A 23768-nucleotide genomic window follows, 5' to 3' on the forward strand; every position below is an offset into this window, starting at 1 on the left:
TCTTCACAGGACCCTCCAACTCAATGCAAACCCTGCTGTGATCATCCCTTCCTATTCCTAGACTTCTTTTTGGGTTCCCTTCCCTTTTGAATGGCATCAGGCCAAACAGCTGAGAGTCACCCATGAATCCTCTACTCCAGCAACCAGTCCAGGTCTGTTTGCTCATCACTGTATTCTCTGTACCACACACACTGGCTAACAAATAGTAGACTCTCCATAATATTTATTGGAATCATTTGCTTTCTTGAACAAGCCTTCATGAATGCCACTATAAATAAATGAATGTAACTAGTCAGCAAGTCTTGTCAATCTTACCTCCTTAAGAGTTCTCTATTCTGGCCTAACTCTTCTCCAACCTCACAACCAGCCACTGGTCCAGGCCATTTCAGTTTCTTGCCTTCCAATCAGTTTCCTTGACTCCAGATTTGCACCCCTCCAATCCTTTCTCCCTTGGAAAATCCAGATTAATTTTTCAAAAAGGCAAATCTGTTTTTTTAACCTCTGATAACCCTTCTGTGGACCAAGAGATACTAAGGAAAAATATTTTACTTAAGGTTACAGAGGTAACCATTAAATGATCTAAAAATAATGATAGAAATATATAGGTCAATGGAAGAGGGCAAGTACAGAGTGTGAGATAAATCATATTTATCATAGCAGGAAGTCAGTAGACAATATTTAAAATTAATAAATAGTAGTGCTGTATAAGTGTATGTGGGTTTTTTTTTTTTTTTAAAGATCTTATTTATTTGACAAAGAGAAACACAGCAAGAGAGGGAACACAAGCCAGGGAGCGGGAGAGGGAGAATCGGGCTTCCTGCCGAGCAGGGAGACTGGGAGACCGATGTGGGGCTCGATCCCAGGACCCTGGGATCATGACCCGAGCCAAAGGCAGACGCTTAACGACTGGGCCACCCAGGTGCCCCAGTGTATGTGGGGTTATATGTATAAACACCAGAAAAAAATAATAGAATGTCGTTGCCTCCAGGGAGTGGGGCTAGAGGTGGAAAAGGATAGAGCAGGTTAACTATCTTTACATTGTAAATCCTTCTGTGACCACGCACTGGAATTACTTGGATTAAATACCCAAATCAAGCCAAAACAAAAAAAGTTTTTCATGGCTCCTCATTGCCTATAAAGTATAACCCAAGCACCATGGAAACATCTTCTATAACCTTGTTACTCAAAGTGTGGTCCCTGGCCCAGCAGCATGGCCATCACCTGGGAGCTTGTTAGAAAAGAACCTCAGACTCCTTCCCGGATCTACAGAATCACCATCTGCGTTTTAACAAGATTTGCAGAAAATTCATAACCACAGACAGTCAAGCTTAAGAAACATCAGTCTACAGGATCAAGCATGATCTGGCCCATGTGGACCTTTTCATCTTCAATACTGGTTGCTTCTCATTGGCCAGAAGAACGTTATTTTCTACTTCTTTAAACTCAGTGACAGGGCAGTGGGCTGGCTCAGTCAGAAGAACATGTAACTCTTGATCTCCGGGTCTGAGTTTGAACTCCATGTTGGGTGTAGAGATTACTTTAAAATAAATGAATAAATAAACTTTAAAAAAATAAAAAATAAATTCAGTGGCTACACTGAACGTGTGTGTGTGTGTCAGTAGCTAGCTAAATTCTAACCATTGCTGTAGACCCAGCCCTTCTACTCCAGGAAGCCTTTCAAAACCTTCTGCAGCTTCTGTCACCACTGTTCCTTAAACGCCCATATCCCCAACTGAGGATGCTTAGCTTTTTTCAGCAAACACTTATTGGGTGCCTGCTGTGTGACTGGCTGGATTCAGTTGGCAGAGTGGGGAGAAGGCACTGAACTCTCCTAGTGCTCTTTCAAGTACAAATCCAAGTACAAATCGCCCAGCCCCGCTCTGCGCGGCTTTTCTGAGTGTTACGGCGCCCTCCGCCCGCCCCCGCGCGACGCCGGCGGGGACCCACCGGTTCGGCTCCGCACCGCAGCGCGGAAAGGAGAACCCCGGGAACGAGACCCCACCGTCCGGTCGCCCAGTCCTCTTCAGCCGTAGGCCCGCATGGAGTGGACTGCGGAGTCCCAGACGCCTGACCTGCGAGATGTGGAGGGCAAGGTGGGCAGGAAGACCCCTGAAGGGCTGCTCCGCGGGCTGCGGGGCGAATGGGAGCCGGGAACCTCCGGCGCCCTGCTGCTCCCGGGGGCGCCTAGCACCGGCCACGTCCACGGCCTGGGGGACAAGATCATGGCGCTGAGGATGGAGCTGGTGAGTGTGGGCTCCATGGGCCAGGAGGACGGAGTCCCCAGCTAGGGTTGGAAGGGACAGACTTATGCCCCCAGAGTTGGAGTGGAGAGGAGCGAATTAAAACTCCCTAAGTCCTCAGGATCCCCCTCCCCCAGATCAATTCTTAAATCCTGGGGTTCATTAATTGCCCCTCTAAGGGTGAGTGGGTCCTGAAGACTTGAGGTGGGAGGCACTGGCTCTTGGAAGTTTTTCCTGCCAAATATTTGGGAGGGGAGAGGTGAGGCTGGGAAGCACTGAGAATCTAGCACAGCACAAATCTGCCCCCACCCTACCCCCCACCTTGGGCCATCTATCCCCTGGCCGCCATTATAGGGCAACCAGTTTCTTCTACTGCAAACTGGGTGCAGCGTTTGCTCGTCTGAGGCCTGGGTGTTCATGACAGGATTCAGCACAGAAGAGATCTGGGTGAAAACCGCCTGGACTAGGGCTACTAGAAACATCCTCCCTTTCCCCAACCTACCCCCACCCAACCCCCACTTAAAGTACTTGGAAGTTCCTAGAACCTGGGCAGAGTAGCAGCACCATCACCTCTGAGCCCCCCAGGTATACTGGATTTTTGCATCTCATCTGTACCTTCTTGGGGAGAAAAGAAGGAAACAGGCACCCTCCCCCTCCCCTGTTGCTGCTGGTCTAGATCCAGAGCCAGAAGGGCATTTGGGGCTGCCCAGGCTCCCCAAGGCCCTGGTTCTGGTGAAGGGGGTAATTTACACCTGCCACTACTTTGCAGCCAGTTCTGGGGAACTGAAGAATTCTCTCTGGCTCAGAACCAGGAGGCCACAGTGAGTGTGTCAGCTAATAGGTCTTTCTGGAGCTCACCATCTGCCTAGCTGGGCTGTGAGAGAGCAGAGAAGGAGGGCATGGGGGCTCTTAGGCTGGGAGGAGAGCTTTCTGGGCAGAGGAATCAGGGAAGGCTCCGTGGGGGAAGGATTTAAATGCCATGTGTGTACTTGGCCTGAAGGTTGGAGGTGAATGCCAAATTCTTCAGAGAGGGCTGTGACTGCCCACCTAAGGGAGGGGCTTGACTTTGCTTCATTGTACAGAGTGGTGCCAGGCATCATGCTGAGCACTTTACCAAATATTCGCTTAATCTTCACAGCAACCTTATTAGGCAAATTATATTTTATAGATAAAGAAACTGAGGTACAAAGACGTTAAGTAATTGCCCAAGGTCGTACAAAAAGTAAAAAGCAGAGCCAGGTTTTGAACTCAGATGATCTGCCTGCACTTTACATTTTCACCATTGAGATCTGCTTTGTGCCAGACACTTTAAAGACATTTTATGTCATTGAAGTGAGAAAAGCAGTCATCTTTCCCCAGTCCCATAGATGAAGCATGCTTGCAGGTGTTAAGGGGCTCACCTGCGCTTACACAGGGAGCCAGTGGAGAAGCCATGCCTCTTCTCTGGCTCTCACTCTTTTGCCTTTGATGGAGATTAGCTGTTTGTAAACTTTAAGGGGGTACCTTTAACTTCTGATTAGGTCTCTACGTTCTTGACCTAGCCTGGCCCGGGACCCTAGGCTGCCCATTAAAGGTACAAAGGAGGGAGCCTGCTGGGGGCCAGAATAGGGAAAGGCTCCCTACCCCATTCCTTTCTCCTTCCTTGGCCAAGATGTCTTTGTGTACTCAGCCCTGCCCACTGGGGGGGGGGGGGGAGGGCTGGGGGCTGGGGGCTGGGCATACGATTTCCCTCGGAGCCACTCACTGGTGGCAGAACTGGTCCAAGCTCTCTAAGCACTCCTGCAGGGAGGGGGCAGGCCTGCTCTTAAGGCCAAGGTTATTCCTGCCTCTAGGCTCCTTTCCTCTTGCTTCCCTCCCCCTCTCACCGGTTGAGTGAAGCAGCCAGACTCTGGGATTTGTGGGAAGGGAAACAATGGCAACCTCCCCTACTTAATCCTCCTACCCAAAGAACTGTTGCTGCGACAACCCACCCCCACAGAGCAGCTTGAAAAAAAAGCTTTAGGCAAGGAGGGGGAAGTCATGGGTTCAAGTCCTGACTTCAGCTCCTGTGTCATTTTGAGATCTTGAGCAGAGCCCTGACTTTCTGTTGGCCTCAGTTTTTCTGCCTCTTGGAGGATGAGGGGACAGGGGCTTGTGGGATCATATAGTCCTAGTAACAATAGTGTGAGAATCTCAATCCATGGCCAGGGAGCTGGGCCTGGGATCTCCGGGCTTTACCCCAGGGCCTGATGTGGATTGAGCAACGAGGAAGCCATACTTGTGACCCTGGGGCTGGGCAGAAAGTCTGCTGTGTATGTGTTAAGAGGGGTAGTGGGGGACCTGAATCCCCCCGGGAGAGAAGTGGGTTGGAGTAGCCTTTGAGGCTGCATCTGTCCTGAGGATTTATCCCCTTTCTGTTTCCAAAGAGATGGTATGGAATGAGTGTTTCTTTTTCTGGCAAGAAAGCCTTGCTTTTTTCTATTCTGGGGAGTGTTGCTGTCACAGTCAGGGAATCCCACTGTCACAGGACTATAGAATCTAGTTCTCAGATTCATTTCCCATCAACACGGTAAAACTCAACCCCCTGAATCCTGGAGACCACAAGAGGGGCCAAGAATACTAAAGGCAAGAGATCACAAAGCTGACTCTGACCCATCCAATCTGAGGCTAAGCGCCATCAACGAACTGTGCAGGACCTGCTGTCAGGGAGCTCACAGGCTGAGTTCACAGGAAGGAGGGAGACAGACTAATAACTCTGGTACAGGATGATAAGTGTTACTAGAACCCAGGATGGGCTTCCTGGAAGAGTCTTCATTAAGGAGTCACATGGTCAGATTTGTACTCTGGAAAGACTACATTTTTATTTTTAAGATTTTATTTTGGGGGCTCCTGGGTGGCTCAGTCGGTTAAGCGCCTGCCTTCAGCTCGGGTCACAATCTCAGGGTCTGGGGATTGAGCCCCGCTTCAGGCTCCCTGCTCGCTGGGGAGCCTGCTTCTCCATCTCCTTCTGCCTGCCACTCCCCCTGCTTGTGCTCTCTCGCTCTCTCTCAAATAAATAAAATCTTTGTAAAAATTAAGATTTTATTTTCAAGTAATCTCTACACCCAAAGTGGGGCTCGAAACTACAATCTCTAGATCAAGAGTCACACGCTCTACCGACTGAGCCAGCCAGGCACCCATGGAAAGGCCACTTTGAATTGGAGAGGATACATGCTGTGTCCTCTGGTTGGAATGCCTCTCTCCACCGCTTACTCGGCCTAAGTCCTACTTAACCTTTGTTTTTGTTTTTTTAAGCTTTTTTTAAATTTAAATTTAAACTTAATTTAATTTATTTGACAGAGAGAGAGACAGCGAGAGAGGGAACACAAGCAGGGGGGAGTAGGAGAGGGAGAGGGAGAAGCAGGCCTCCCACCGAGCAGGCAGCCGGATGCGGGGCTCGAACCCAGGACCCTGGGATCATGACCTGAGCCGAAGGCAGACGCTTAACCAACTGAGCCACCCGGGTGCCAACCCCCCCCCCTTAACCTTTGTGTCTCAGCTCATGTGCCTTATCACAGGAAGCATTTTCTTACCTGCCTTGGTTGGGTTATGGTCCTCTGGATAGCACTTGTTTCCCGCAGCATTTGCCACCCTGGATCTTAAGTGCCTGTGTCATCGTCTTATCTTACCCATAAACTGTGAACTCTCTGAGGTTAAGAAATGGTGTCTTTTCTTCCTTTAACACAATGTGATACCTATAAGAAACACTCCCTAAATATTGTTTCATAACTGAATAGATTAATTCTATCTTTTTTTTTTTTAAAGATTTTATTTATTTATTTGAGACAGAGAGAATGAGAGAGAGAGAGCACATGAGAGGGGGGAGGGTCAGAGGCAGAAGCAGGCTCCCTGCCGAGCAGGGAGCCCGATGCGGGACTCGATCCCGGAACTCCAGGATCATGACCTGAGCCGAAGGCAGTCGCTTAACCAACTGAGCCACCCAGGCGCCCCTATCTTTTTTTTTTTTTAAGATTTTATTTATTTGACACAGAGAGAGAGAGACAGCGAGAGAGGGAACACAAGCAGGGGGAGTGGGGGAGGGAGAAGCAGGCTTCCCGCCCAGCAGGGAGCCGGATGCGGGGCCGACGCGGGGCTCCAGGACCCTGGGATCATGACGTGAGCCAAAGGCAGACGCTTAATGACTGAGCCACCCAGGCGCCCCTGGATTAATTCTATTTTAAGGAAGAGCAGGGAAGACTTCCTAGAGGAGGAATGGCATTTGAGGCTGGGGCTTGAAGGATGAATAAAGTCAGCGAGAATTCCAATTCAAGATGGCAGACTGAACGCATGCATTTACCTCCATTTCCTTCTGAAACTTCACTAAAAAGCCAGTAGAAGGATTATTTTAAAGGCCATGAAACCATTATGACAACAAAAACAGGAGAGAAGATGATAGGAACAAAATTTTGGAAGCTGAAAAGCAGAAGTAAGAGTGGTAACTTAGAAGACCTGAAAAAAGCTGAATTCCAAGTCAGCAGCAAGGAAAGCTGAAAAAGCAACACATTTTGCACTACAGAAACTCTCAAAGGTCTCAGGAGTTGGAAGCATGAGGTATTTCTGGAACTGGGGGCACAAGTGAAGCTGAAAACAAAAGGGTTTGTGAATGTCTGTTTAAGAATTGTACTCTAAGGGCGCCTGGGTGGCTCAGTTGGTTGGGCGACTGCCTTCGGCTCAGGTCATGATCCTGGAGTCCAGGGATCGAGTCCCGCATCGGGCTCCCTGCTCGGCAGGGAGTCTGCTTCTCCCTCTGACCCTCCCCCCTCTCATGTGCTCTCTCATTCTCTCTCTGTCAAATAAATAAATAAAATCTTAAAAAAAAAAAAAAAAAAGAATTGTACTCTAAGATCCCCTCCCTAACTGGCAAACCAGGTGCCAGCCACTTCTTTATCCTAACAGAAGATTGGAGTAAGTTCTGGAAAAGAATAGTTCAGAGGGAAGGGAGGAAGGGGGAGGGGAAGAAAGGAGGGAAGAAAGAAAGGAAGGAGACAATACCGCAGGAGAAGCATTTTTAGTATGAGAAGTTTTGATTAATACCTTTAGTTTGGTTATGGACTAGGACCGTTGGTTTCCCCGTTTTTTTGTCCCCAGTATGAAATCACTGAAGATCATCTCTTTTATTGTATGTCATTAAGAATCTGTATAGTCTGTGGTATTTCAGTTATTTGTGTCCATATCTCCTTATTGAAACTCAAGTTTCTGTCAAGCAGGGACAGTTTCTCCATGATCTTTGTAATTACTAGACAAGCCAGGTGCCAAATAATCATTTGTTTAATTGAATTAGAGTTGTGATATTATTCCAAAATCCCAAATAATTTCAGTTACAAAATTTTGTTCTGTGCTTATGCCGTGGTGAGTGAGCTGACTATGGTAGTATATGAAGCCAAATAGCTGCCATTCCTGAGCTGAAACTCGTCAGGCAGCATCCTGTGCATGTGAATATGTTCCTTCCATTTTTAAAAATAAACCTTTTAATGAGATAGTATCCCCATTTTACAATGAAGGAATGAAGGCTTAAAGGGGAAAAAAATTCCAATTTCCTCATGGTTTGTTAATGGCATAAGTGGAATTTGAATCCAGGTCCGTTTAATTCCAGTGCCTGTATTTTTCTCAAGGTACGAATACGTAGTCATATTCTGGTGTATCATTCTAGATATAAGACATATGTCCTGAGTAATTTTTTTAAAGATTTTATTTATTTATTTGAGAGGGAGACAGAAATAGCGACAGAGAGCATGAGTGGGTAGGAGAGGGCGAAGCAGGCTCCCCGCTGAGCAGGGAGCCTGATGTGGGGCTCTATCCCAAGACCGTGGATCATGACCTGAGCCGAAGGCAGACGCTAACCAACTGAGCCACCCAGGCGCCCCTGTCCTGAATAATGTAATAAACATTTTATCAATTAATATATATTTTTTAAAAAACTAGCACTGAAGGTCTCCAGATTGAGAGACAACAAGTAAAGTTGAGGGCAAGAGGGATTAGTAGGGGCACCTGGGTGGCTCAATTGGTTAAGCATCCAACTCTTGATTTCAGCTCAGTCCAAGATCTCAGGGTGGTGAGATTGAGCCCCATGTGGGGCTCCGTGCTCAGTGGGGAGTCTGCTTGAGATTCTCTCCCTCTCCCTCTGCCTCTCCCCGCACCCCCACCCTTATCCCCCCAACCCCGCTCTCTTGCATACACCACTCCATCTCTCTCTCTCTCAAATAAATAAATAAATCTTTTAAAAAAAGAGAGATTAAATAAAAATGTACCAAGTGTTCTTAAATACCCTTACAGCCTTTCCCCTTACTTGGCAGCTTTACGTTATATTCTTGAGATGGGTAGATTATGGTGAATGTGGTGAACCCAAGAGAATAATACTGCAAGAGATACTGACTTCAGGGCTAACCCAAGTAACCCAGCCAGATGGTTACTAGTGAGGCTCAGAGTTGGCAGGCCTCACGTATGTACATAAAGTTTGCAATCAGCTTTTTAGAGACCATTCTGAGGTCTGAGCTGCTGCTAGAGGCTGTAAGACATCTGATGAGACCCTCTGACTATACAGGCATAAATAAACAGAGAAAATACCTTGAATGAAATGGACATAATACCAGGAGATGAGAACTTATATAAAACATTAATTATAGAGGCGCCTGGGTGGCTCAGTCGTTAAGCATCTGCTTTTGGCTCAGGTCATGATCCCAGGGTCCTGGGATCGAGCCCCCTATTGGGCTCTCTGCAGGCGGGAGGCCTGCTTCTCCCTCTCCCACTCCCCCTGCTTGTGTTCCCTCTCTCGCTGTCTCTCTCTCTGTCAAATAAATAAATAAAACCTTAAAAAAAAATTATGTCCTTAAAAGGTAAGAAGTATTATTGCAGCCACAGCAGGAACCTATAAAAAGGAAAACATTCAGGGGCGCCTTGGTGGCTCAGACCATTAAGCGACCGACTCTTGATTTCGGCTCAGGTTAGATCTCAGGGTTGTGGGATTGAGCCTCGTGTGGAGTCGGCTGGGGATTCTCTCTCTCCCTCTGCACCCCCCCCCCCCCCCCTCTCTCTCTTTTAAGTAAGTAAAAAAATCATAAAAAAATTTTTTTAGAAAGGAAAATATTGGGGTGCCCAGGTGGCTCAGATGGTTGAGTGTCTGCCTTCAGCTCAGGTCGTGATCTCCAGATCCTGGGATTGAACCCCGCGTGGGGCTCCCTGCTCAGCAGGAAGTCTGCTTCTCCCTCTCCCTCTGCCTCTCCCCCTTCTCATGCTCTCTCTGTCTCTGTCTCTCTGTCTCAAATGAATAAATAAAAAATCTTAAAAAAAAAAAGGAAAACATTCAGAGAACTGGAACAACTCTTAGAAATAAAAACATGATAGGAAAATATGAAAAAACTCAGTAGAAACATTGATAATGTTGAAATATTTCAGAAACTAGAACAAATAGAGAAAAAGATGGAAGAGAGAAAAAGAAAAGGATCCATCCAGGACACCCTCTATTCAAATAATAGGATTTCCAGGAAAAAACAAAAAAGTAGTGGAGGAGAAATAATCATCAAAGAAATAAAGAAAATCTCCCAGAACTGAAGGACATGAGTCTCCAGTTTAAAAGGGCTCAACACAGGGTGCCTGGGTGCCTCAGTCAGTTAAGCGTCTGCCTTTGGCTCAGGTCATAATCTCAGGGTCCTGGGATCGAGTCCCACTTCGGGCTCCCTGCTCAGCGGGGAGTCTGCTTCTCCCTCTGCCTGCTGCTCCCCCTGCTTGTGCTCTCTCTCTCTCAAATAAATAAAATCTTAAAATAATAAATAAATAAAAGGGCCCAAGAAGGGGTGCCTGGGTGGTTCAGTCGGTTGAGCGTCCAGCTCTTGGTTTCAGCTCAGGTCATGTTCTCGCTCCCCCCACCCCAGTCCTGTGTCAGGGTCTGCACTCAGCAGGGAGTCTGCTTCCCCTCTCCCTCTCGCTGTGCTCCTCTCCCCCCCCGAAATAAATAAATAAATTTTTTTAAAAATAGAAGGGCCCAACAAGTGGCCAATTCAATGGATGAAAATAGACACACCATGGCAGATTATTGGGATAATTTAGAACACTGGGACCAAAGAGAAGATCCTGAAAACTTCCACAAAGAATAGGAAGACCGTCACATATGAATGACCAGGAATCAGAATGGCATCAGACTTTTCAAGTGTAACACTGAAAATTAAAAGACAACAGAACAGGGTGCCTGGGTGGCTCAGGTCATGATCCTGGAGTCCCTGGATCGAGTCCCGCATCGGGCTCCCTGCTCGGCAGGGAGTCTGCTTCTCCCTCTGACCCTACCCCCTCTCATGTGCTTGCTCTCTCTCATTCTCTCTCTCTCAAATAAATAAAATCTTAAAAAAAAAAAAAAGACAATGGAACAATGCCTTAAATCCTGAAGAAAAATTATTTTTTTTTAATTTTTGATTTTTTTCACTTTTTTTAAAAGATTTTATTTATTTATTTGAGAGAGAATGACAGAGAGAGAGCACAGTAGAGGGGGGGAGAGTCAGAGGGAGAAGCAGACTCCCCGCCGAGCAGGGAGCCCGATGCGGGACTCGATCCAGGGACTCCAGGATCATGACCTGAGCTGAAGGCAGTCACCCAACCAACTGAGCCACCCAGGCGCCCAGAAAAATTATTTTTAACCTAGAATTCTATACCCAACAAACTGTCAACAGTGTGAGGGGAGAAGAACAGCATTTTGAAACATGTGAATCTTCAACAAATGTACCTTCTATATAGACTTCCTCAAGAAGCCACTGGAGGAACTGGAGGCAATACACCACACACACGGTGAAGGAGGGAATCAAGAAAGAAGATGACATGGACCCAGGAAACAAGGGATCCAACTCAGGAAAAGAGGCAGAGGAATCCCTAGGTTGCTAGTGAAGGGGGATCCGTGGAGGACAGTTGTGCAGCTGGTTCAGATTGGGGCAGATCAGAAGGCTTCTGAAGAGCTGCCTCTAAGGACATGGAATAGATAGAATATGTGATATGTTTAAATACCTTGAGATGAAAATTCAGACGATTGGGAGAGGGTTTGGGGATGACTTACTGATCACTATGTAGCAAACGAAGCAAAAGAGAAGGACTAGTAATGTAGTGGTAATGATAATATAACAGTAATGGAATAAGGTGTGGTATATATCATTTACTATTATTATTCTAAGGCATAATTCTAAGGAATAAAAATAATTATTGTTATTATTGGGACTCCTGGGTGGCTCAGTTGGTTAAGCGTCTGCCTTCGGCTCAGGTCATGATCCCAGGGTCCTGGGATCGAGCCCCACATCAGGGTCCTTGCTCAGCGAGGAGTCTGCTTCTCCATCTGCTACTCCCCCTGCTTGTGCTCTCTCTCTCTGACAAATAAATAAAATCTTAAAAGATCATTAAAAATTATTATTATTATTATTATTGTAAGGAAAACATGAAGTAAGAAATGAAGAGTAACCATAGTGAACGGTACAACTCAGCTGTGAATAGCATTTCCAAATCCTTATAAGGTAATCACCAAACAGCTCATTTTATTGCATATGTTGGGAATACCGGGAGATGGGAAAGGTATCTGTATGGCAGAGGAGTGGGTAGTAGGATGAGAGTTAAATCCTTAACCTTCCATCATGTGGGAAGTCAATAGAAAACACCTAAAACTTAAAAGTCAATAAGTAGCATGTTATTTGGAGATTCGAAAGAAGTACCAAAATAAACAGCTAAAAAATTGATTAATAGTTGTCTCAGGGGAGTGAGATTTAGGATTAGGATGGGGGCCTATTACTTTCATGATGAATCTCACAGAACTGTTTGCCTCTTTAATCCATGTGCATCCATTACTTTGATTACAAGGAAGAGCAAATAAAACAAAATCAGAAGGTCATGTGTGACAAGACCAGGGGCTCCCGGGGCAGTAAACTAGAGGTGAAGCTAGAGAGACATGCAGGGGCTGCATCCTGAGAGCTTTGGAATGCCAGCGCTGAAGGGTTCAGATTTTCTTCTCCAAGAGCAGTGCAAACCCCAGAAAGGCTTGTGAGCAGGGGAGGGACAGATTCAGACTTGTGTTTGGGGAAGATAACTTAGGGCATCTGAGCTGGGAGGGACCCTAGAGATTCCCCGGTAAATCAGACTTACTCCCAGTACAGACAGGGAGAGAGGTGTGTGGTCAAGAGAAGCCCCGAATCCCCAGCCAGCAGGATTCTGACCCTTTGAACAATGGCTACCAACACCCTGAAGGGACTGGGGAACCAGGTTAGCTTCCTCTTTCTTCCCCAGCTCTTGCCTCCCTTTGGCCCTACTTCCTAATTAACACCAGGCTCCCTATCAAGCTGTTCTTTGAATCTGGACTGTTTCAATAGTTAATACTCTATCTATGGAAGTTCAAAGCCCAGTAGGATCAGATTTCAATACTAAACATTTACTGAGGGGCACCTGGGTGGCTCAGTCGTTAAGCGTCTGCCTTCGGCTCAGGTCATGATCCCGGGGTCCTGGGATCGAGCCCCCACATCAGGCTCGCTGCTCGCAGGAAGCCTGCTTCTCCCTCTCCCACTCCCCCTGCTTGTGTTCCCTCTCTCGCAGTCTCTCTCTCTCTCAAATAAATAAATAAAATCTTTAAAAAAAAAATTTACTGAGACCCTACTCTGCGTCAAGCACTGTGTTGAGTACTTAATAAATAGCATCTCAAAATTCTCACGGCCATCCTGTGAGATGAGTGATATAGCCCAGTTTTACAAACAAGGAAACCAAGGCTCAAAGAATATAAGAAAGTTGTCCACAGGGTGCCTGGGTGGCTCAGTCGGTTGAGCATCTGCCTTCGGCTCAGGTCGTGGTCCCAGGGTCCTGGGATCGAGCCCCACGATGGGCTCCCTACTCAGCGGGAAGCCTGCTTCTCCCTCTGCTGCTCCCCCTGCCTGTGCTCTTCGGCTCTCTCTCTGTCAAATAAATAAGTAGAATCTTAAAAAAAAAAAAAGAAAGAAAACAAAGTTGTTCACAGTCACCTACTAATCAGTGGTAGAACTGAGATTTTTTTTTTTAAGATTTTATTTTTAAGTAATTTCTACACCCAGCATGGGGCTCGAACTTACAACCCCGAGATCGAGAGTCGCATGTTCCAGCGACTGAGCCAGTCAGGCACGCCCCCGAACTGAGATTTTAAACAGTGATCTGTCTGCTTCTAACGCCCACTCTCTAAACCAACCATGCTTCTATTCCCAGCTTCTTGAAATTGAAGCATGGTTGGTTGGACTACAAAGCGGGGCCTCTGGAAACATTTGGGAAACCCCTGGCTCAGAACCTCAGACTGATTCCTTCTCCCACTCCCCCAGGCTTACCTGCGAGCCATCGATGTGAAGATCCTGCAGCAGCTGTTGACCTTGAATGAGGGCCTCGAGGCTGTGCGCTGGCTGTTGGAAGAGAGGGGGACGCTGACCAGCCACTGCGGCAGCCTCACCAGCAGCCAATGTAGCCTGACAGGCGGGAGCCCAGGCCACTCGAGGAGAGGCAGCTGGGACAGCCTGCCAGACGCCAGCTCCACTGACCGGCTGGACAGCCTCTCCATTGGCAGCTTCCTAGACACGGTGGCCCCCAGCGAGCTGGATGAACAGGGACCCCCTGGGGCTCCCCGTCCTGAGACGGACTGGGCAAAGGATATACCCAGTGTGGACAGGGCCAGGACTGAGGTGGACCTGACAGCCAGCAGGCTAGGGAGCTTGAGGGCTGTATGGAAGCCCCCAGGGGAGGGGCTCCAAGGCGGACCTCCTGAACCACTGGAGGACGAAAGTGCCAAACTGGGCTCTGAGGCCCACTGGTACTGGCAGTGCCAGGATGATGTGACCTTCTTATAGTAACTTTCCCACCCTTTTGTATTCCTATGGCTCTTTCATCGCTAGGCCCTGGTCTCCCTAAAATTTATTCTCCCTCATTCTGGGCCCAGGAAGAGGCAGCATTGGAAGCAGTTACCATGGAAACCTGGCCTTATCATCCTTCTGGTCCCCGAGGAGGCTCTGCCTTTATCCCTCAATTATGGGGACCCTAGAGTTATTTCCATAGATACATTGACTCTAGAGGCTTGACCTGTGGCTTATGGTACAATAGGGCCTTTCCCTTTTCCTCTGCAACTAGGTAAGGATTTGAGGGATTTCGGAAGCCTAAGAGATCGCTGATGAAGAGATGGAGTAATTACCTCACCCAACATCTAGGAGTCTTGGCCCCCCTCTTGGCCAAGATGGAGAACTGTGGAGGGACATGGACATTCAGGGCCAACCTTCCATGGATTGGTCCTCCCAGAAGCCTTTGGGGTTGGTAGAACCATCCCTTCCTGTCTGGTGAGTGATGTCATTTCCTGCCAGGATGGATGAGCCTTTCCTCTGTACCAGTCTCTCAGGGGTGGTAGGTCAGTACAGAGGGGGCTGAGCCCTTGCTGCTAGGCGAGCCCATACCGTTTATTCTCCATACCATTACTTCGTGCAAGCAGGACCGTACCCTTCCCCCCTTCTGGTAGGAAAGCTTCTCACTGTCAGAGGTTTGTGCTTCTTTTCAGAAAGATTCTTACTTTTTAAACGGGGTGCTCTCATTTTATTCTAGAGGGTCTCACTTCCTCTGTGCCCACATCCCTGTCTGATGCAAGCACTCCTACATCTGTGCTTTTAGGAAGGGAAACGCGGGGGCCTCTACCCACGGCTCTCCAAAGTTTGTCCGGCCTGCCCTGTTTGGTCCCCTGTCTTTCCCTGTCCCGGGGTTGCCCCCATTCTTGTATTCTGGCTCCAAATCTGTCTGCCAGGAGGTCCAACCTTTGTGTCTCCACACCTTCTCGGTTTCCACTTCCACAGGCCTTTTATATGCCGATGAGTCCTCCATCCACCCCCCTTCTGTCCCCATTGCTGATGGAAATCAGAGGGAGGAGAAGCTTGAAGTCTCTGAGCGCTGGAGGTGTATCATAATTTCCAAAGGCGGGGAGGTGTCTTCTTGGATCCTGTGATTTCCCTTCCCCCATCCTGCCCCGGACTTTCCTCCATTTGGTCACAAGGATGTGTGCCAGAGGCTGAGATACAACAAATCCCCTTGTCTGGGTTACAATGGGTGGTGGTTGGAGGGGAAGGGGTGTGGCAGGGAAAGACAGAGGCTCTTTGGTCCTAGGGCCCACATCCTGGGAGGGGGAGAGATCCAGAGGAAGCCTCTTTCTTTCCTCCCTTAGAGCAAGCGCTAGACTCCTGGGACCTGAGGAGAGAGTAGGAGACCAGCTCTGGGCCTGGGGCCTAGGGCCCTAGTGATTTACAGCAAAGAAAGAATACACAGAAGCTGCCAACCTGGGGCCCAAGGAGGGGATGGGTCAGAGGCGGGGGCTATAACTGATGTCAGAGAATGAATGCTTGGAGATTAACCCTTTGAACCCCAGCTAACTGTCCAGATTTTGGTCCTTATCTTTCCTGGGGCCTGAAACTAATTATTGGAAGGCAAAAAGGAGAGAAAAGGATGTTGGGTGATCCTTGCCTAGTTGCTGTGCCATCTTGCATGAAGAAGTGGTCTTCCCCAAATCCTAGAATAACTCCTGCATTCTTTACTTTTCATTCTATGCTGGGGAAGGGAAGGAAGCCAAGTTCACCTCCACTTCCCCTAAATTCCTCAGGTTTTGTTCTGCAAGCACCACGCCAGTCCTTTTGGGGCAATACATTCAGCCTGTGGCTCTCTCCTAAAGACCCTCTCTTCTCCCATCCCCTCAAAGTGATCGAAATCTCTAAAGTATATTCCTAGCCTCTTCTCCTTTGCTACCTACCAGCCCTCTCCATACCACCTCTCCTGGTCTTGGGGGTCCTGATTTCCCCTCTGGCTGGGAATACAAATACCCTTTTCCAGTCCCTACTCTGTTGCCATTTTGTAGTGTGCTTTTGGGTAAACTACCTTTTTCACTTAGAAGCCTTGTATTCCTTTTTGAAGCTTCCTTGTTTGATTAGGCTACAAACTTCTGAGCTGAAGGGGTTGCGCGCCCTCTTGTGGCCATTATGCACCATTGCCAGGAATAGCTGCATAGAACCTCCAAGCTCAAGCACAGCCTTACAGACCAGCCCCTCAGTGCACAGACAGGCTAGAGAGACAGGCCTAGAGAGGGCAGAGATTTGCCCAGTGTCACCCATTGTAGATGAACGGCAATGCCCGGGTTAGAGAACCCAGATCTACAGTGCCATCACTTGGCCAGCCTGTCTGTTCCCCTGCCCCACCCAGTCAACACCACTCAAGCCCAAAGGACAGAGAGCAGTTTTTCTCATTTAAGATTTGGGTTCTTAATCCCACCCTAGAGAGGCAGCTCAGTGTTTGGAGAAAGAGCTATAGGCTCTGAGGGAAGAGAACCTTGGACCTGGATTGGGTAAAGCGTTCATGAATCTGGACTGCAGATACAAGAAAAATTATCCTGGACCAACAATTTTTCCAGGGAGGGCCAGGAGATCCAGATATGATGGAGGCAGAGAGCTCAGCATTTCGGACCAGGAGGTTAGAAGTGGGGTGGGGGTGGGGAGCTTTGAGATGAGGAAATGATGGGTCCTGTGGAGTTGGGGAGCTCCACAGGTCAAGGGAGTACATACAGCCCGGTTTGATAGGCACAAACGGGTAAAGGCAGGTTTGAGATATGGCAGCTGCAGAAACAATGTCTAGGAGGGTAAGAGGTGGTGCTGATGGCATGATGGACCATCAAGGAGCTATGAGACCACGGGAGTGGGCAAGTGTAAGGGCCCGCATTTAGGATGGGATGGTAAGGCTGAGCACTGGGCGGACTGGAGGCTCAGTGGCAGCTTGGGTGAGAAGTGCTCAGGGCTTGTAGCAGACAAGCTCACTGTGTGCAAGGGGCCAGGCACTGCTGGGTGCTCGATGACACCTGCTGAATGAATGGAAGAATGAATGTGTGTAAACCCACAAGGAGATGTGACTTACTATTTTTTTTTAAGTGGGTAATTAGGTAGTAGTAGGTAATTTAAAACATTATTCTATTTAATTCTTAGCAACACTATAAATAATGCATTATTAACAACGTATTGTTCCTTAGACATTTGCTCAAGGTCAGATAGACAATAAAACAACTGTAATATGAAACTGGGTTAGTCTGGCTGCTTGGGCTTCCAGAAAGTCTTCTCTGATTCTCCAGTCCTCGGTGTCACAGATGTCACTCTTCTAGAACAGGCTATGCTGCCCAGCAGCAGGGCCAACGTACTAGCTTCCTGCTGCTGCTGTGATGAATTACCGTAACTCCTTGGCTTAAAACAACCCAAATGTAGTATCTCACAGTTCTGGAGGTCAGAAGTCCCAAATCAGTTTTACTGGGCTAAATTAAAGTCAAGGTGTTGACCTGTCTGTATTCCTCCTGGAGACTCTAGGGGAGAATCCACTTCTTTGCCTTTTCCAGCTTCTAGAGGCTGCTCACATTCCTTGAATCGTGGCCCCTTCCTCCATCTTGAAGGCAGCAGATAGCATCTTCTCTTCTCTCTGACCTCTGCTTCCATCCTTTGATCTCTTTCTAATTCTCCTTTCTCTTACGAGGATTACGTTGTGATTACATATGCTTGTGATTATATTGGGCCCCCTGGGATGATCTAGGATCATCTCCCCATGTCAAGATCCTCAATGTAACCTTATCTTCAAAGTCCCTTTTGTCATAAAAGGTGAAATATTCACAGCCTTTGAGGATTAGAACATGAATATCTTTGGAGGAGGGCCATTATTCAAATAATACCGGAGATGGAGGGTGGGCAGATGGATGCACCCAGGCCCAGAATGAGCCCCTATATTTTGGCTAGCCTCCCTCAGCCTGGAGTGAAGGGTGGTGGGAAGGTGGTGGCCAGGTCCAGGCCCCATGTCTGGAGAATGCATCATCACTACCAGGGAGAGCTGAGACTGAAGGGAGAAATTCTCAGCTTAGGGAATTTTCAGGTTTGACACTTTTCCTGGTGAACATGGTGGACGGTTCCAGAAAGTTCTGTCTTCAACACTGCCTCCTCTCTAGAACCATTCTGTGCTCCTCAAGGCAGAAGATAATTACCAGCGAACTAGCCTGGGCTCTCTCTGGAAAGGGTAGATTCGTTGTCACCTTTTTATTTTTATTTTTATTTATTTTTAAGATTTTATTTTATTTATTTGACAGAGAGAGCACAAGCAGGGGGAGCGGCAGGCAGAGGGAGAAGCAGGCTCCCCACTGAGCAGAGAGTCCGATGTGATTCGGGGCTCCATCCCAGGACCCCGGGATCATGACCTGAGCTGAAGGCAGATGCCGACTGAGCCACCCAGGCGCCCCTCCTTGCCACCTTTTTAAATTATTATTTTTTATTCCTTAATAAGTTAAACCATGCTCCTCAGAGCATGGTAAACTCTCATCCTCAGTTGATACGAGACCCTCTATTGCTTTATTTTCTTCTTTTGATCCTTGAGCCCTATTCTCATTCCTCTCCCTGACCTAGGCATACCCTCTAATGTTTTAGTATGTGTTTGGATATGTTTGTGTCTTTATATATATGATTGTGTACCTATGTGTCTTACTATATATAAATATTCTTTTACAATAAGCTAACTTCCATAACGAATTGCCTCATATTTCAATAATTTAACGCAATAAAGATTTATTTTTCACTTACAGGGGGAGTACAGGTGTTCCTGCTCGGACTCCTCTCTTCCACTGTCCATTTCAGGTCCCAGGTTCCTTCCGTTTTTCTGGTGGTGATAGCCTGATTCTGCATCATAAAGTTCCTGTCAATTTTTTGCCAAATTGTTTTAACATCTATTAATGTCTGTTTTATAAATTGGTTAATTCACTAGAGATTACAAAATGATGACTTTTCTAATGCTGTTATGCCCTCTTTTATTCTAATTCTATAGAGAAAAACTTTTTCACATCCTCTAGGACTATTTCGTTACCCTAAAATAAAGTTTATACCAGAATAGCAAGATGAATGCTTAAATCTCTTCCCTTATTTATCACTGTTAAAGTAGTAAATTGATGCCCTAGCAACTTGATGTTCGACGATTTTGTTTTGTTTTGCTCTCTCTTTAAATTATTATTGTGAATTTGTAGTTTTTAATATATTTAATGTCTTTTAATCACTTGCAGTTGTTTTGTTTTATATAAAATGTCAAGCATAGACAAAAGTAGACAAAGTAGTACAGTTGACCCTTGAACAATGCCATAGGTTAGGGGCACTAACCCCCTGCCCAGTTGAAAATCCACATGTAACTTTTGACTCTGCAAAAACGTAACCACTAATAGCCTAATGTTGACTAGAAGCCTTACTGATAACAGAAACAGTCTATTAACACATATTTTGTAGTTATATGTACTACATATTTTTTCCTTACAATAAAGTAAGGTAGAGAAAAGAAAATGTTGTTAAGAAAATCATAAGGAAGAGAAAATACATTTATAATAGTATACTGTATTTATAAAAACAAAATCCATGTGTAAGTGAACCTGCACAGTTCAAACCCATTTTTCAAAGGTCAGCTGTATAGTGTATAAACCACCCCCCCACACACAGACAAACATACATATGGTAAAATACCTCATGAGTACATATTAATACTTTCAATTCAAATTCAAGATTAAAGAGCTTTTACTCAATCTCTTGTCTAGTTCCTTTTTTCTGTACCAAGAATCCTGGTTTTCAAGGACGCAGGTGATAATAGAATTAGGATACTCCGTAATTACTCATTTCTTTTATCTAATCCACAAAGCACTCTCAGAATAACAATACTACCACCAATATGATTACTGAAAACATTAAGAAAGCATTTTGCAAATGCATTTCCCATTCTCTACTTCATTAAAAAACTTTGTAGTAAATCATTGTCAGGGAATATAATCATTATATAATAGATCTCTCCTTCTTAGCCCTTATATGTTTTAGTTCTACAAGTAATCTTATAATTAACATTAATCTCTAGTCTTTACGTCATTCTACTCTCTTTGGTTGTCGGAAGCTGATTTTCTAGTAGATTACCCAGGAAGGGCACTTGGCAACGGTATTCTCTGAGATCTTACATGTTGATAAGTCTGTGCCCTTTATTATTTTTTTTTAATTTTTAAAGAACTTTAGATGTTTTCTCGTTTGTTTTTTTTGTAAGATTTTACTTACTTATTTGACAGAGAGAGACGCAGTGAGAGAGGGAACACAAGCAGGGGGCAGTGGGAGAGGGAGAAGCCGGCCTCCTGCGGAGCAGGGAGCCCGATGCGGGGCTCGATGCGGGGCTCGATGCGGGGCTTGATGTGGGGCTCAATCCCAGGACCCTGGGATCATGACCTGAGCCAAAGGCAGACGCTTAACAACTGAGCCACCCAGGCGCCCCAGTCTATGCCCTTTATACTTACAAAGTCTGTTTTGCTAGGTTCACACTTTCCTTTCTTGGGTCTCTTAAATGTTACTTCATTTTCTTCTGGCATAAAGTGTTACTGTTAAAGCCTAATGATGGGGGCGCCTGGGTGGCTCAGTCAGTTGGGCGTCTGCCTTCGGCTCAGGTCATGATCCCAGGGTCCTGGGATCGAGCCCCGCATCGGGCTCCCTGTTCAGCGGGAAGCCTGCTTCTCCCTCTCCCACTCCCCCTGCTTGTGTTCCCTCTCTCGCTGTGTCTCTCTCTGTCAAATAAATAAATAAAATCTTTAAAAAAAAAAAAAGCCTAATGATGATTTAATTTTTCCTCTGTGTGTGTGTGTTTAGATGCCCAAAGGATTTTTTCATTCTCTTTTTTTCTTTTTTCTTTTTTAAAGATTTTATTTATTTATTTGACGGAGAGAGACACAGCGAGAGAGGGAACACAAGCAGGGGGAGTGGGAGAGGGAGAAGCAGGCTTCCTGCTGAGCAGGGAGCCTGATGCGGGCCTTGATCCCAGGACCCTGGGATCATGACCTGAGCTGAAGGCAGACGCGTAACAACTGAGCCACCCAGGCGCCCCAGGATTTTTTCATTTTCTTTAAGGTTCAGTCATTTAGGGGTGCCTGGCTGGCTCAGTCGCTGGAGCATACGACTCAAGATCTCAGGGTTGTGAGTTCAAGCCCTACGTTGGGTGTAGAGATTACTTAAGAATAAAATCTTTAAGGGGCGCCTGGGTGGCTCAGTTGGTTAAGCGACTGCCTTCGGCTCGGGTCATGATCCTGGAGTCCCGGGATTGAGTCCCGCATCGGGCTCCCTGCACGGCAGGGAGTCTGCTTCTCCCTCTGCCCCTCCCCCCTCTCATGTGCTCTCTCTCATTCTCTCTCTCTGAAATAAATAAATAAAATCTTTAAAAAAATAAAATAAAATCTTTAAAATAAACATCATTTTATTAGAATGGCTTTTTGCAGGTCATTTTGGGACCACATTCTCAGCTTTGCAGTATGCTCTTTGAAGACATAGTTTTGAGGTTTTCCTTTATTTCAGGAAACTTTCTAGAATAGTTTTTAGTATTCTATTCCTTTGCTCTGGTTTTCTTCTTCGGGAACTCATCTATCCGATTTTTTATCTTTTTGCCCATTTTCATTATTTGTTAATGTCTAACTCTTTATCTCTTCATATTTTTTAATTTTTAAACATTTCCTCTTTTCCATTGTATATCTAAGGCATCATCTTTTGTGCTCACTGTTCTTGTGTACTTTCTAGTTTAGTCTTCACTTCTAAAATGATCTTTTTCTTTCATTTCTCATCCGTCCTGAGTACTGTTGCATCATGTCTGAATTTTTCTGATTCTGATTTATGTTGTCCTTTCATGTGTCGTATCATGTTCTTAGTGTCTTTTGGCTTGTTGTGAAATAGTAGTTAGGAGTTGTGGTCTGTTTTGTGGCATGCCTTTCTGGTGTGCTCCATTATCCGTAGTAATGTGACTTTTATGGTTCTTTTATGATAACTATATGGGGTTTGACCTTGATACTTTTGTATTGTTCATTTTCTGTGAAATTAGTTTTCCTGAACTGAAAAAATGAGGTGGGGTTCGGAAAAACTTTTATCACATCACAGAGCTCCCTCCTCTGTTACTTTGTCCGGCTCGCTTTCTGGGATATCCTGGCTCTGTTCCCCTCCTCTAGCCTCTTTCCTTTCCTTCCTCTGTGTTGTCCCCACCTTACTACATTTTGATTCCACTCCAAGCAACTTCTCCTCGTTTGTGGCATGGTACTAGAAGGAAGCCGTGGTGGGTCATTGACAGTTCATAGGAGCCAGACCTGCCCCAGTCCCTTCGACTTTCTCACTGCAGGCCCTCGGCACTCTCCTGCTATTTTAGATGGCAGATCCCTCCTAGTTTCATTTACTGTTCTCAATTGGCCTGTCTTGGTTCCGGTGACTATCTGTAGGCTTTTTTTGAGCTCTCCTGTTCTTATTCTGTCAGAGGCCATCCCTTTGTTTCCTTCTTTCTCTTGCACCAATGCTGATCCTGTGCAGGTCTGGTGGCTGTTGGTGGTTTGTTCCCACTTGCTTTTATTGGGGGGTTGTGGAGATGCCTTTGTCACCAAATTTTGTTGTAAATGTTGTCTGTGTTTTTTTCTTTTTAATTTTACTCTCCAGTCACCACATAAATTTTTATGCGGGGATAGACATAGAACTATGCTGCCACCATTACCATCGTCTTCCCAGAATCCTCTCCTTTTCATCCTTTGATGTCTATAAAATCTGTCGTCACATCCCCTCTTTCATTCCTGATATAAAAAATTTGTGCTTCTTTGTTTTATTCTTGATCAATCTTCCTAGGAGTTTGCCCATTTTATTAATATTTTTAAAGAACCAACTTTTTTTGCCAAACCATAAATTCCACATTCCAAAGTTTAGTAAGTTAAGTAATAAGCTTGAGACCTGTGGCATGATTTATGATTTGAATGACTAGCCTTCAAAATTAGGACACTACTGGGGCGCCTGGGTGGCTCAGTCGTTAAGCGTCTGCCTTCGGCTCAGGTCATGATCCCAGGGTCCTGGGAAAAAAAAAACAACAACCAATTTTTTGGCTTTGTTAATTTTCTCTATTGTTCATTTTGTATGTCATTGAAATTTAATCTTTATTTCCTTTATTCTATTTGGGTTTAATTTGCTCCTCTTTCTCTAGTTTCTTAGGTGGAAACTTAGATAATTGATTTTTAAGCCTCTATTTTCTTTTTTTTTTTTTAAGATTTTATTTATTTATTTGACAGAGAGAGACATAGCGAGAGAGGGAACACAAGCAGGGGGAGTAGGAGAGGGAGAAGCAGGCTTCCCGCGGAGCAGGGAGCCCGATGCGGGGCTCGATTCCAGGACCCTGGGATCATGACCTGAGCCGAAGGCAGACGCTTAACGACTGAGCCACCCAGGTGCCCCTCTATTTTCTAATATAAGCTATAAATTTCTCTCTAAGCACTGATTTACCTGCATTTCATACTTTTTTTTTCCTTTTGAGAGAGCGAGCTGAAGGGACAGAGGGAGAGAGAGAATCTTAAGAAGGCTTCATGCCCAGCATGGAGCCCTACTCGAGGCTCAATCCCATAACCCTGAGATCATTACCGTAGCAGAAATCAAGAGTCCGATGCTTAACTGACTGAGCCACTCAGGTGCCCCCATCTCATACATTTTTAATATA

At 46.1% G+C, this 23768-nt stretch overlaps 1 protein-coding gene across 1 annotated transcript; it reads left to right on the top strand.

Moving 5' to 3' along the window:
- Window positions 1–1961: 1961 nt before the first annotated feature.
- Window positions 1962–14078, top strand: LURAP1 (leucine rich adaptor protein 1). Its single transcript, XM_021684271.1, has 2 exons — window positions 1962–2243; window positions 13553–14078. The coding sequence occupies exons 1-2, from the start codon at window positions 2040–2042 to the stop codon at window positions 14069–14071; spliced, it is 723 nt and encodes a 240-aa protein (XP_021539946.1). The 5' UTR covers window positions 1962–2039; the 3' UTR covers window positions 14072–14078.
- Window positions 14079–23768: the final 9690 nt, after the last annotated feature.

Source organism: Neomonachus schauinslandi, chromosome 4 (genome assembly GCF_002201575.2).
Source record: "Neomonachus schauinslandi chromosome 4, ASM220157v2, whole genome shotgun sequence".
Lineage (NCBI taxonomy): Eukaryota > Metazoa > Chordata > Mammalia > Carnivora > Phocidae > Neomonachus > Neomonachus schauinslandi.